A 13,393-nucleotide genomic window follows, 5' to 3' on the forward strand; every position below is an offset into this window, starting at 1 on the left:
TATTTCATCACATTTTCTCTTTACCATATTGAACACATCAGAGTACCAGAGGAAAAATGTTGGCCCCATGGTGATGTTAGAAGGATCACAGTGTCCAGAAGTGGTGACACACAGCTTTCTCCAGTTGTAAATTAACCTGAAGGATCAATATAAAAATGGCAAGTTTGGTTTAATTAGTGCTTCAAGTTATTTAGTGTAATAGAAGTAAAAATAGTCTATATACTGATTTGAGAAGAAGAAAAATATTCCCTAGAGAAAAAAATTGATTTCTGCAGAAGAGGAAACTTAGGTGTGAGAAAATTAATTGCAGACGAGAGTGTAAATTCATTCATTGGTACTCTGAATCTGTATAATATTGTAATGTATAGTGAAGTCTCTCCAGGGAAATAAATATGGTTTCTTCTCTAAATAAGATTCTAGAATTATATATATGCTCTAGAGCAAATCGGTGACATAACTGAATTTGTAAAGATACTTTCACAAATAATGTATTAGCAATTATTTTTTAAAAATCTTACACCAAAGGTTCAGGCTTTAAAAACAACAACAACAACAAAAATGGGGTGATATCAAAGGAAACAATTGACAAAGTAAAGCCAGCCCATGGAATGGGAGTACATATTTGCAGTTCCTGTATCTAGGATACATATAAAGAACTCACAGAACTCAATAGCACCAAGTCAAATAACCCAATTAAATTGTAAGCAGAGGACCTTGTTATTTTGGTATCTTCCAAAAGCTCAAGTGTGAGACAATGCAAGGATATTCAGAGTTAAAATGAATATGAGAGGTATAAACTAATCAGTATGGTAATCCACTGATATGAATTACTGAGTAGTAACTGTAGGTAGGTAAGATGTTGCTGGAGGAGTCCAATCATTGGTAGCATGGCTTGGAGATTTATATTCTGTCCCTGGTGAGAGCTCTCTCTGCTTCCTGGTTGCTGGGTCCTGAACAGCTTTCTTCTGATATACCCTTGAGCCATAAAGTTCTTCCTTACCTAGGGCCTAGTGCTATGGAGTCAGCCAACTGTGGATGGAACCTCTGAAATCATCAACCAAAATAAACTTCCTCTAGTAAGTTGTTCTTTTTTTTTTTTTTTTTTTTTATGGTTTTTTTTTTTTTTTTTTTTTTTTAATTTTTTATTGTGGGTTGTTCAAAACATTACAAATTTCTTGACATATCATATTCCACACTTTGATTCAAGTGGGTTATGAACTCCCACCTTCACCCCATACACAGATTGCAGAATCACATCAGTTACACATCCATTGATTTACAAATTGCCATACTAGTGTCTGTTGTGCTCCACTGCCTTTCCCATCCTCCACCCTCCCCCCTCCCCACCTCTCCCCTCCCCTCCCCTCCTCTCTCTCTACCTCCTCCACTGTATAACCCTGAGGGTCTCCTTCCATTACCATGCAATTTCCCTTCTCTCTCCCTTTCCCTCCCACCTCTCATCCCTGTTAAATGTTAATCTTCTTCTCCTGTTCTTCCTCCCTACACTGTTCTTAGTTACTCTCCTTATATCAAAGAAGACATTTGGCATTTGTTTTTTAGGGATTGGCTAGCTTCACTTAGCATAATCTGCTCTAATGCCATCCATTTCCCTGTAAATTCTATGATTTTGTCATTTTTTAATGCAGAGTAATACTCCATTGTGTATAAATGCCACATTTTTTTTATCCATTCGTCTATTGAAGGGCATCTAGGTTGGTTCCACAGTCTTGCTATTGTGAACTGTGCTGCTATGAACATCGATGTAGCAGTGTCCCTGTAGCATGCTCTTTTTAGGTCTTTAGGGAATAGACCAAGAAGGGGAATAGCTGGGTCAAATGGTGGCTCCATTCCCAGCTTTCCAAGAAATCTCCATACTGCTTTCCAAATTGGCTGCACCAATCTGCAGTCCCACCAGCAATGTACAAGTGTACCCTTTTCCCCACATCCTCGCCAGCACTTGTTGTTGTTTGACTTCCTAATGGCTGACAATCTTACTGGAGTGAGATGGTATCTTAGGGTGGTTTTGATTTGCATTTCTCTGACAGCTAGAGATGTTGAGCATTTTTTCATGTACTTGTTGATTGACTGTATGTCCTCCTCTGAGAAGTGTCTGTTCAGGTCCTTGGCCCATTTGTTGATTGGGTTGTTTGTTTTCTTATTGTCTAATTTTTTGAGTTCTTTGTATACTCTGGATATTAGGGCTCTATCTGAAGTGTGAGGAGTAAAGATTTGTTCCCAGGGTGTAGGCTCCCTATTTACCTCTCTTATTGTTTCTTTTGCTGAGAAAAAACTTTTTAGTTTGAGTAAGTCCCATTTGTTGATTCTAGTTATTAACTTTTGTGCTATGGGTGTCCTATTGAGGAATTTGGAGCCCGACCCCACCGACTGTAGATCGTAGCCAACTTTTTCTTCTATCAGACGGCGCGTCTCTGATTTGATATCAAGCTCCTTGATCCATTTTGAATTAACTTTTGTGCATGGCGAGAGAAAGGGATTCAGTTTCATTTTGTTGCATATGGATTTCCAGTTTTCCCAGCACCATTTGTTGAAGATGCTATCCTTCCTCCATTGCATGCTTTCAGCCCCTTTATCAAATATAAGATAGTTGTAGTTTTGTGGATTGGTTTCTGTGTCCTCTATTCTGTACCATTGGTCCACCCGCCTGTTTTGGTACCAGTACCATGCTGTTTTTGTTACTATTGCTCTGTAGTATAGTTTGAAGTCTGGTATCGCTATACCGCCTGATTCACACTTCCTGCTTAGCATTGTTTTTGCTATTCTGGGTCTTTTATTTTTCCATATGAATTTCATGATTGCTTTCTCTATTTCTACAAGAAATGCCGATGGGATTTTGATTGGCATTGCATTAAATCTATAGAGAACTTTTGGTAATATCGCCATTTTGATGATGTTAGTTCTGCCTATCCATGAACAGGGTATATTTTTCCATCTTCTAAGATCTTCTTCTATTTCTCTCTTTAAAGAAAGAAAACTACAGACCAATATCTCTAATGAACCTAGATGCAAAAATCCTCAATAAAATTCTGGCGAATCGGATACAAAAACATATCAAAAAAATTGTACACCATGATCAAGTAGGATTCATCCCTGGGATGCAAGGCTGGTTCAATATACGGAAATCAATAAATGTTATTCACCACATCAATAGACTTAAAAATAAGAACCATATGATCATCTCGATAGATGCGGAAAAAGCATTTGACAAAGTACAGCATCCCTTTATGTTCAAAACTCTAGAAAAACTAGGGATAACAGGAACATACCTCAATATTGTAAAAGCAATCTATGCTAAGCCTCAGGCTAGCATCATTCTGAATGGAGAAAAACTGAAGGCATTCCCTCTAAAATCTGGAACTAGACAGGGATGCCCTCTCTCTCCACTTCTGTTCAACATAGTTCTCGAAACACTGGCCAGAGCAATTAGACAGACGAAAGAAATTAAAGGCATAAAAATAGGAAAAGAAGAACTTAAATTATCACTATTTGCAGATGATATGATTCTATACCTAGCAGACCCAAAAGGCTCTACAAAGAAACTATTAGAGCTAATAAATGAATTCAGCAAAGTGGCAGGATATAAAATCAACACACATAAATCAAAGGCATTCCTGTATATCAGCGACAAATCCTCTGAATTGGAAATGAGGACAACCACTCCATTCAAAATATCTTCAAAAAAAATAAAATACTTGGGAATCAACCTAACAAAAGAGGTGAAAGACTTATAGTAAGTTGTTCTTGTCACGTCTTTTGGTCACAGCAATTCAAAACTAACTAATACAGACATGAATAACTATTTCGCCAAAGAAGACAAAGAAATGGCCAACCAGTATATAAAACTGTGTTCACCATCCCTCATCAGCAGAGAATACAAATCAAAACCACAATAAAATATCACCTATACCTGTTGAGTATTATCAAACAAACAAACAAAAATAAAGACAAAAGATATCAAGTGCTGAGGGCCCTAAATTGGTGGGGAAAAAAAATCTGAGGTACCTGTCTTTCTCAAAAGAGAGAATGAAAATTTGTAAGATTAAAAGTGTATAGTATGCCAAAAAGAATATAAAATGGTAAAGTATTTCAATCACAGAGAGAAAAATTCTTCATTGGTATCAAACAATGGAGGGAGAATAACACAATAAAAGGAAAAGATATTGTAAACTGTGCTGCTTTCTAACTAACACGATGGTATCTTGTTTTTGTGGGGATTGTGGGGGGAGGGCATAGTGGGGGAGTTATGCTGGTGATTGAACCTCCGGCCTCACCAATGCTAGGCAGCACTCAGCTATTGAACTATACCCCCAGACCCTATCATTTATCTTAGAGAGGAATTATAGCTGCCAGGCAGATTGGCTAATGCTTATAATCCCACTGACTCAGGAGGTTGAGTCAGGAGGATCACAAGTTTGACAACAGCCTCAGCAACTTAGTGAGGCCCTAAGCAACTTAGTGAGATCCTGTCTCAAAATTTAAAAAATGAAATGGGTTAGGGTATAACTCAGTGGTAGATCACCTCTGAGCTCAATCCCCAGTAGCAATTATGATGATGGTACTAATGAGGAATTATAGCAAGTGCTTAGGCATAAAAACAATAATAATGAATTACAGCAAGTGCTTAGGAATAAAAACTTTAGGAGAATTTCAGATTTGCCACTCACACATAACCTTAGCACTGTTTTTTTAATCTTTTTTTCAGTTGTAAATGGACATAATGCCTTTATTTTATTTATTTATTTTTATGTGGTACTGAGAATCCATCCCAGAGCCTCACACATGGGAAGCAAGCGCTGAGCCATAACCCTAGCCCCTTAGCACTGGTTTTTGATCTTTTTCTTCCATACATTCTAAAGTCAGAAAAATTGAAATTAGTTTGATGGTTTTTGTGAGGATCAGAATAAGATTATTCATTACAATACTTAGTATCATCCCTCATGAGAAAAAGCCAAGTGATGCTTTATATTATTTTAATTTTTATTCACGGGATAGCTTTACCTAGATTTTATGGAGAAGTGCCATTTTATATCCCAAGTAGAATAAGTATGCTCTACATTGATAGCAAATGTAAAGGAAGGGTTTTTAGGAAGTGTGGTGGAAGACAATAACAGAGATTGGGCAAGTGTTCCCAGAGCATTAAAGAGAGGCAGAGCCAAGCTTAGTGGCACAGGCCTGAAATCCCAGCAGTTCAGGAGGCTGAGGCGGGAGGATCATAAGACCAAAAGCCAGCCTCAACTTAGCAAGGCCCTAAGCAACTTATCAAGACCCTACCTCAAAATATAAACAGGACAAGGGAGGTTGCTCAGTGATTAGGCACTGCTGGGTTCAAACCCTGGTACAAAAAAAAATAGAGAAAGTTAGAGACACATTTATATGTAAAGAGACACTTTGAGCCAGACGATCTAGAAGTCTTTGGTTTTTGTTTTTCAATTCTGAAAGTCTCAATCTAAAAAAATTAGAGTTTTTAGCTAAGTTTCTTCATTGACAAAATAAAATTTTAAATGATAAACTTAATTCTTCTCTGGACTATATAACTTTTCAAGGTAAGAGGATAAATTCTAATTGTTTTAAAATGCTCACTGTTGAGAAACAGGAAATGGGAAAGCAATCTCCCCACCATCTCATTCTCAAAATTCTACATTATATAATTAGTAAATAAAACTAAATGAATTACTATAACTTACATGAAAATCCCAAGAAAATAAAGTGTAAGTTATTAAAAGTAATAACAGTTTTAATAAGGATATAAGTCAAAAAGCATGCAAAAACTAATAGATTCTTACATGCCAGGAATAGATAGATAACAAACATGTAATATTATCTCATTGCAAAATGCAATGAAAATTATAATTACTTAAAGATGAATTTAACAAGTAATGTGTAATACTCACATTTAAAGAATTACAAAATTTTACTAACAAAAGAATAAATAAGTGAATGAATGAAAACAGTTATTTTCCCTTGAGGGAAAACAAAATACTGTAAATGTATCAATTCTGCCTAAATTAATTTATGGCTATAATGTAATTCTCATCAACAATCTTAATAGACTTCTTTTGAACTTGAAAAAACTTATTCTAAAGTTTATTTGGAAAATTAAGCATATGTGATTTGTCATTTTTTTAAAGAAAAGTTGAAAAGAAGGGGAAGGGATAATATTGCAAATAATATATGCTTGAAAATACTCTACGCTTATGAGAACTAAAATAGTAAAATGCTGACCCAAGATTTAGAATACAGAAAAGAGGAATAATAAAAGATACACCCCCCCCCAAAGACCCACCACTGTTTGAGAATTATCAGTAAAGAATGAATAATTACCTAATAGATGGTATTGGGACAAGTAGCTACCCATTCAAGTGCAAAAAGATACATATTGCTATTCTACCTTATGTGACAACCCAAAGTAATTTCCATGAAGAGAAAGATTTCAGTGAGGGTCAGAGATACTTCTGTCACTTGGAGGAACAGAGTCTTGAACATGTCCAAGGAAGGATGCGTACATGTGTACAAGGGACTTGATCAGGTTTGAGGATTTTGTTTTGACTTCTAATGATAGTGAAGCTTAAAAAGGGTGTTAAACAGTCAACCAGAATATTATGCAACCAGAAACAGAGGTGGGAGAAAAAGAGAGGAGGGAAGAAGAGACCAAGATTCAAATTCTCATAATGAATAACATATGTATGCATAGCCAAATACACAAACAAGAACAATAAAAAAGATATAACAAATGTTAAAAGGCATGCAGGAATTAACATTAACTGATTTTCTTGGTTTTTATTCTCTGTATTTTTTTTTTATAAATAATATTTATTGTTAGTTTCCTAAGTAAAAGCATGTAGAGTAAGCTATGTATACTTCCAAAGCTATTGGAGATTCAATCATTAACAAAACCATTCTTGTGTGATGATAGGCCAATTTTTATGAAATGAGAAAAAAGAAAAAAACATGACATTTTATCTCTATGATAAATATAAAAAATGTTCAAGTTTTCTAATGGAAAAGGAGCCTCATGAAGGGACGTAATGTCTATTATCTATAGCTGGAAAATCATTACACTGAATTGTTTCTATTAAAAGATCAGTTCTTGACTTTGATAGGAGATTGGCATGAAGGGAGGGTTTTAATAGTAGAAAGAGAAAGTATCTCCAGGTATCAAGGAGAGAGCAGAAGTTAATCATTATAGTTGACTAATAATCACTTGGCCGGTTGTATATACCAGTTGTAACCCACACCTCCAAATAATGATGGTGGAGACTTAAACATTAGCTTGGAAACAAGTGTCTAAATAAGAAGCATCATGGATAAATATTTTCCTAGGTTACATAAACCCTTCCAGTCCTTCATCTCTCTTACTGGAAGAGATATCTTTGTAAATTTATATTGTTATCTCAGAAATGAAATTCATTTATTCTTTCATTCCTTACTCTAGCATCATTATATGTGTAATATAGAAACAAGTATCATCAAATGGAGAACCTGTGCATGATCTAAAGGGAAACATAGGTCTTAAGCCAGTAGATACTGGTTATTTACACTGGAAGGGACAACCATAGAGAGCAATCATTTTCTAAGTCCAAGTGGTGATGAGGAAGGAAATCTGCTTCACTGGGATTTTCATTATGAAAATTTGGGGCACAGTTTAGAAAATTCATTTGCATTGAGGCCTTTCCAATTATGATGTTTTGCAGCAGCTACATTAATACAAATTCTAATACAATGCTGAGTATATCTTTATTAGCACTGTTTCCAAGGTGGAAGGGTTTTTGGCAGGAATGGCATCTGTGCAAAAGCACGAAGCTTTTGCATTCCCATAAATTGAAATTGATGGAAAAGGATTTTTACTTCTTGTGAGGAGAAGCCTCTTTTCCTCCCTCCCCCTGCTTTTCTCCCAAAGTCTTTATTCATTAGATTTCCTTGACTCAGACTTAAACCTCTGAACTATAACCAACACTTAAGTAACTCATTCTATAAAAATATTTGCATGCATTTCTACCAAGGAATTTAAATAAAATGTCTAAACAGAGTCTAAGAATGACTAACAAAATAACTTTTAATGACTATTTAGTCTGTGCTGTGGGCAGAAATCAGCCTGGACTTCCATAATATACTGGCTTTCCTCATGTTCTGGTTATTATTAAAACATCTTAGTAACAGTTTAGCAAAATTAAGAGTTTAGACATTTGCAGTGTTTGAGTAGGGATCTCTACAACTTTATGACCTAAGACAGGCTCATATTCTTCTTCTTTTTTTCATATTCTTTTCTTAATTCTCTACTTTTGTCAAAACAAGTTGATAATAGAGTAGCATTATATAGTATATTGTAAAAATAGAATAATATGATATAATATAGTGTAGTAATTGAATAGTATGATATAGTATAGTGTTGATATAGCACAGTGATGGAATAGTATGAAATAGTTTAGCATTGATATAGAATAGCATAGCAATGGGATAGTACGTTGTAATACACTTTAGTAATAGAATAGCATGTGATACAGTAATGTAGAAATAGAATAATATGATATAGTATAATATAGTAATAAAGTAGTCTGCTATAGTTTAGTAGAATAATAGAATAGCATGGTATAGTATAGTCTTGATTTAGTATACTGTACTGATAGAATAGTTGCTCAGGTAAAGATCCATCCAATGATATTGAGGCCTCCTCATTCTGCATTGGCTTTGAGTCAGGGGCAGTGAGCCATCCCCCAACTGGCTGTATAGTAGAACTGCAGCACAGTTCTGATACAAGGAAAATAGTGGTGGGTGATATGATGTCAAGGCAGCATGACTTGACTTTGAAGCTGAACAGTGAAGAAATGATGTTTAAAGAAGTGATAACTGGCCTTAAACATTGTCATATGGATACATTCAGCCAAAAGACAAAAAGAGAAAAAGGCAAAAAGGTTAATATTGAAGAGCATGCAGGGCTCAAAGGGGCATTTTGACTTTAGCTTTGGCATGTTGGGGCCAAACTAGATTGACTGTTGAACACAATCTGAACACAGATTATAACTGTATTTTAGATATCTGAGAAATCATTATGATAAATCAGGGTTAAGTACTGAAAGAGTTTTCAAGCAGAATATTGTTAGAGTTGATTGTTCTTACATACAAATTATACTAATCATACTTTAGTACTTGCTGGAGCTAAGAGAAAAAATGGTGTGTGTGTGTGTGTGTGTGTGTGTGTGTGTGTGTGTTTAGTGTATTGTAGAAGTAACTAGCATAGGGTTCCTGGCATTAGTTTCCAAACAAGATTCCTCATCCAGGCCTATTTTTGGGATTGCCTTAGGTTGTTTGAGAGTGTAGGCAAGTCTTTTTAAATGCAGTTTCTTTATTTATATAATTTGATTTGGCTAAAATCAAGGTATCAAGACTACTCACGTAATCATATCACTTATGCTCCTAAAAAAAGAGATACTACCTGGGCTAAGGGAAGCCATTTGATTGTTATCCAGTGACCTTCTGTTACAGGGCATGGGCCCACACAAAGCTGAGGTAGTCACAGAGACCCTCCCCCCTTTAAACCTTGTTTGCAATCAGGCCAAAAGGATTTCAGACATGTTTTTTGGAGTAACAGGCATGAGTTTATTAGAAAGAATAGGAAAGGGGAAAAGAGGGAGAAGAGTGGGACCTCCCAGAGAGAAGAGGGACAGTGTGTCTCTCCTCCCCTCCAGTTTAATTGGGGATCCCAGAGAAGTTTCCAGAGAGTCTCCTCCAGGTCCACCTCTTATCTTTTGAATGACAGCACAATGGTATCAGACTATCAAGTCCCCACTGCCATGACCACTCTAGATCATTTTGGTCCAAAATGACTGGTTCTAACTGGGGCCTGTTCTTACAGATTTTATGGTTACTGGTGATTATCCTTATCATCCTAAGTTCCAGGATCTGGTGTATATAAGGGTCACAAAAGTCTCCCACTTCAGGGTAACTTCTGCTTTTCTTTTTGGCATTTTGGGCTTACATTTCTCCTGCAGGTAACAGGTAGTTTGCTGAGAAATGTGGACGTAAGCCAGGAAGGGCTGCAGGGCTAAGGCTTCTTCTGAGCAAGAAATGCCTTTGCCTGGGGCTGAGCTGCTTTGTGCCATTCTTGTGAAGACTCAATTAGACAATTCATGTAGCTTACTCGGATATTTCCTTGCAGGTCTCCAGGACTTAATCAGTGAAAAAATGGCTAATTATATTCCTAAATATTCAAAAGCTGTATCAACTAAACCAAGCTCTGAATACAGTCCAGTTAGGGTATTATGCTTTTATTTCTATTGTTGTTAAGAAGGAAAGCATGAAGGGGAATATAAAATATTGAGTAGAATGGGCATAAATGCTTTTCTCCTAACCAACCACAACCCTGACCTTGAAATTTTCATGCTATCATCAACCTTTCCTTCTAAGAGGGAAAATGAAAGGGCAAGACTTCAACAACACTTCTGTACTGCAAAGAAGTAGTCATAGTTAGGTGGTCTAAGATGACATGAGGGTAATATGGCCCAACACATACCCCCTTTACTGTTCCTGCTCTGTACTTTGCGTAACCTGTCATAAATATTAATGAGTTGCTCCTATCCTGACCATATGCTCTCTTGTGGTGCTTTCTTTTTTTCAGATCCCTCAGATTAGTTATGCATCCACAGCACCGGAGCTCAGTGATGACCGGCGGTATGACTTCTTCTCCCGTGTGGTCCCACCTGATTCCTTTCAAGCCCAGGCCATGGTAGACATCGTAAAGGCCCTTGGCTGGAACTATGTGTCTACTCTCGCATCTGAAGGAAGTTATGGAGAAAAAGGTGTTGAATCCTTCACACAGATTTCAAAAGAGGCAGGTAGGAAGCAATTGTGGTCACCAAGTTACCCTTTTCAAATGGCTTGTAGGGTTCCTTTTAGACATCATTGAGTGAACACTACAGAGAGTCACCCCATCTCACACTCACATTCCCGAAATCCTGCAAACCACAATTGTAACATCTTTGTTTATAACATGCTGCTATTTTCAGAGAGATTTTCAAAGGTGTGAAACTAAGGTCCCCTAAGTACCAGTAGAAATGAACAGAAGAAAATAGGTACTATAATTGATATCTTACTTCTGTCAGATGATAGATTCCAGTCTATGTAGAAACCTGAGAATATGCTGGATGTGCCTCTGCATGGATACATTTCCAAAATGGGCAGAATGGTTTAGAATTAGGTGAACCCTATCACAGTTCCATTTTGATTTGAAGACTAACAGTAATGCTGCTGAATGACTAAGACAAAACAAAATAAATTATCCAGGTTGTACAATGTATTTAACCTTTTGGACTTTAGATTATTCTAATAAAGACAGTTTTATTTAGTGAAACTTAGGATTCTTTAATGTTTGTCTATTCAACTCAAATTGGAAGTAATAGGTTCAAATATTGGCTACTGGCATGTTCTAGAAAATGAGACAAAATTCTCACTTTAGGAATTTTGACAATAAATATTCAGGTTTCCACATACTGAAATATTGGATATAGTAAATGTGTGTATATGTGTGTGTGTGTGTGTTGTATATGTGGGTGTGTGTGCATGGTTGGAAATTTCTATATAGTTCTTATGCTCAAATAAGCTTAAATTCAGTTTTGTTTGTAAAAAATTTATTCACTTGAAATGATTGTTGACTACTGTGGTTAATGGACTATAAATGTGAACAAATTAACAGGGCAATAGAAACAGAGTCCAAGGTGGGTGTGGTGGTACACACCTATAATCCCAGTGACTCAGGAGGCTGAAGCAGGGGGATTGCAAGTTTGAGGTTAGCTTGGACTTACTAAGACCATATCCAAATTTCAAATAATAATAATAATTGTGATTATTATTATTATCATTATTCAAAGGGCTAGTAATAGAGCTTATTGGAAGAGCACCCCTGAGTTCAATCCCCAATACTGCAAAATTAATTAATTAATCATGAAGAAAGAAAGAGTTGTATTTGATGAGGAAAGACATCACAAGTTTTGAAGACAGAGCTTTGAGTATTTGACTCCCAGATAACATGTATATTAAGATATGTCTTTTTTTAAAATATGGCTGATGTATCTGCATGTGGCTGCTGGAAGAAGGGGGCTAAGGTTTGGTTGTAAATCTTATTTTTAATTCAGTGCATCATTATTAGCTCTTATTTCAAAATTCATCAGAGATTTGTATCATCCTGAACATCATTTCTACGTTTGACCACACATATTCACCCACCATCCTTGGTCCTGTTGGCTTGGTATAGCATCTTCCTCCATAGCTCTTATCTTGTGTTAATATAATTTCTTCTTGTTTTTGCCCTTACTTTGTCCCTCAGGCTCTAACAGGAGACCCTGTCTGTCTCATTCATTACTATGGCCTTAACTGCTGTGTTCCTGATGGAGAAATATTGAGTGTAATTTAGCTAAAAACTTTCTGATTAGTATAGAAATCTTAACCCTGGCCTTGTGCCATGCTATGATTTATAGGATTCATTAACAACTGACTTCATGAGTCCCCAAAGATATACCTATTCATTTAGGATGACTGTTTTTATTTCTTTATTTCTTTGAATCCTGCTTTGATCACAATATGACTAGAGGCTGACATAGAGAAATACCTAAAATATCAGAATAGAAGCAAATAGATAAGATCAAGAGAGAATATGGGTAAATATAGTAAGATAGAGCTCATAGATGAATTTCAGATACTCAAATTTAATACTGAACTTTGTATTCGATAAAGCAAAGAAAGAATTATAACTATTCTATTACAAACTTTATAGGTTTATAAGGTCAAAATCATGCTGATTATTCAGTAAAGGATGTTTTTTTCTTCCTTTAGGACCAAGTCATATCTTTGTTCTGAGTCTTTATAAAAGAGTGTATTCTAAAGACAGATCATTGATGGGGTTCATACAGTTATGTTTTCCTAGTGTCACTGTGGAAATTTAAGATATAATATCAGGGATTTCTAATTAATGACTTTGCAAAAATGAGCAGCCCTTGTAATGTGGTCTGAACTCCCTCAAAATGTGTTTTTTTTTATCCAATCATTCATTGAAATGCCCCGGTTCCAAAATAAAAATTGTATCTTAGGACATCATTTTGAATGAAATCCTTCAATCTGAGAATATTTTCTCTTGGGGATGAGGATCAGTTAAAAGCCATGTGCTGCTGTAGAAGTTTGAGAGAACACTGAAGGTTCAGCTTCAGGGGATGTCCTGAACATTAGTTCCTCATAGTATGATGGTACTTGGAGATGTTCATAATAAAATTAATTGGAATTATATCATATGAGCAATTAATCTGAATGAATTAACTTATATACTTATATAATAAGAAATGACAGGGTGGGAAAGAAGGAGGGAAGGGGAAATTGTAATTTGTATCATACT

The 13,393-nt window shown here is 35.9% G+C and overlaps 1 protein-coding gene across 2 annotated transcripts in view; it reads left to right on the top strand.

Annotated features, from left to right (window-relative positions):
* The window catches only part of Grm7 (glutamate metabotropic receptor 7), an 837,641-nt gene that overhangs the window by 282,075 nt on the left and 542,173 nt on the right, over positions 1 to 13,393 (top strand). For both annotated transcript variants that reach the window (XM_027931895.2, XM_027931894.2), the window contains exon 2: positions 10,631 to 10,847. In XM_027931895.2, coding sequence (XP_027787696.1) covers positions 10,631 to 10,847 — 217 coding nt within the window. The remainder of the gene's footprint in view (positions 1 to 10,630; positions 10,848 to 13,393) is intronic.

The sequence above is a fragment of the Marmota flaviventris genome, chromosome 20 (assembly GCF_047511675.1).
Source record: "Marmota flaviventris isolate mMarFla1 chromosome 20, mMarFla1.hap1, whole genome shotgun sequence".
NCBI lineage: Eukaryota > Metazoa > Chordata > Mammalia > Rodentia > Sciuridae > Marmota > Marmota flaviventris.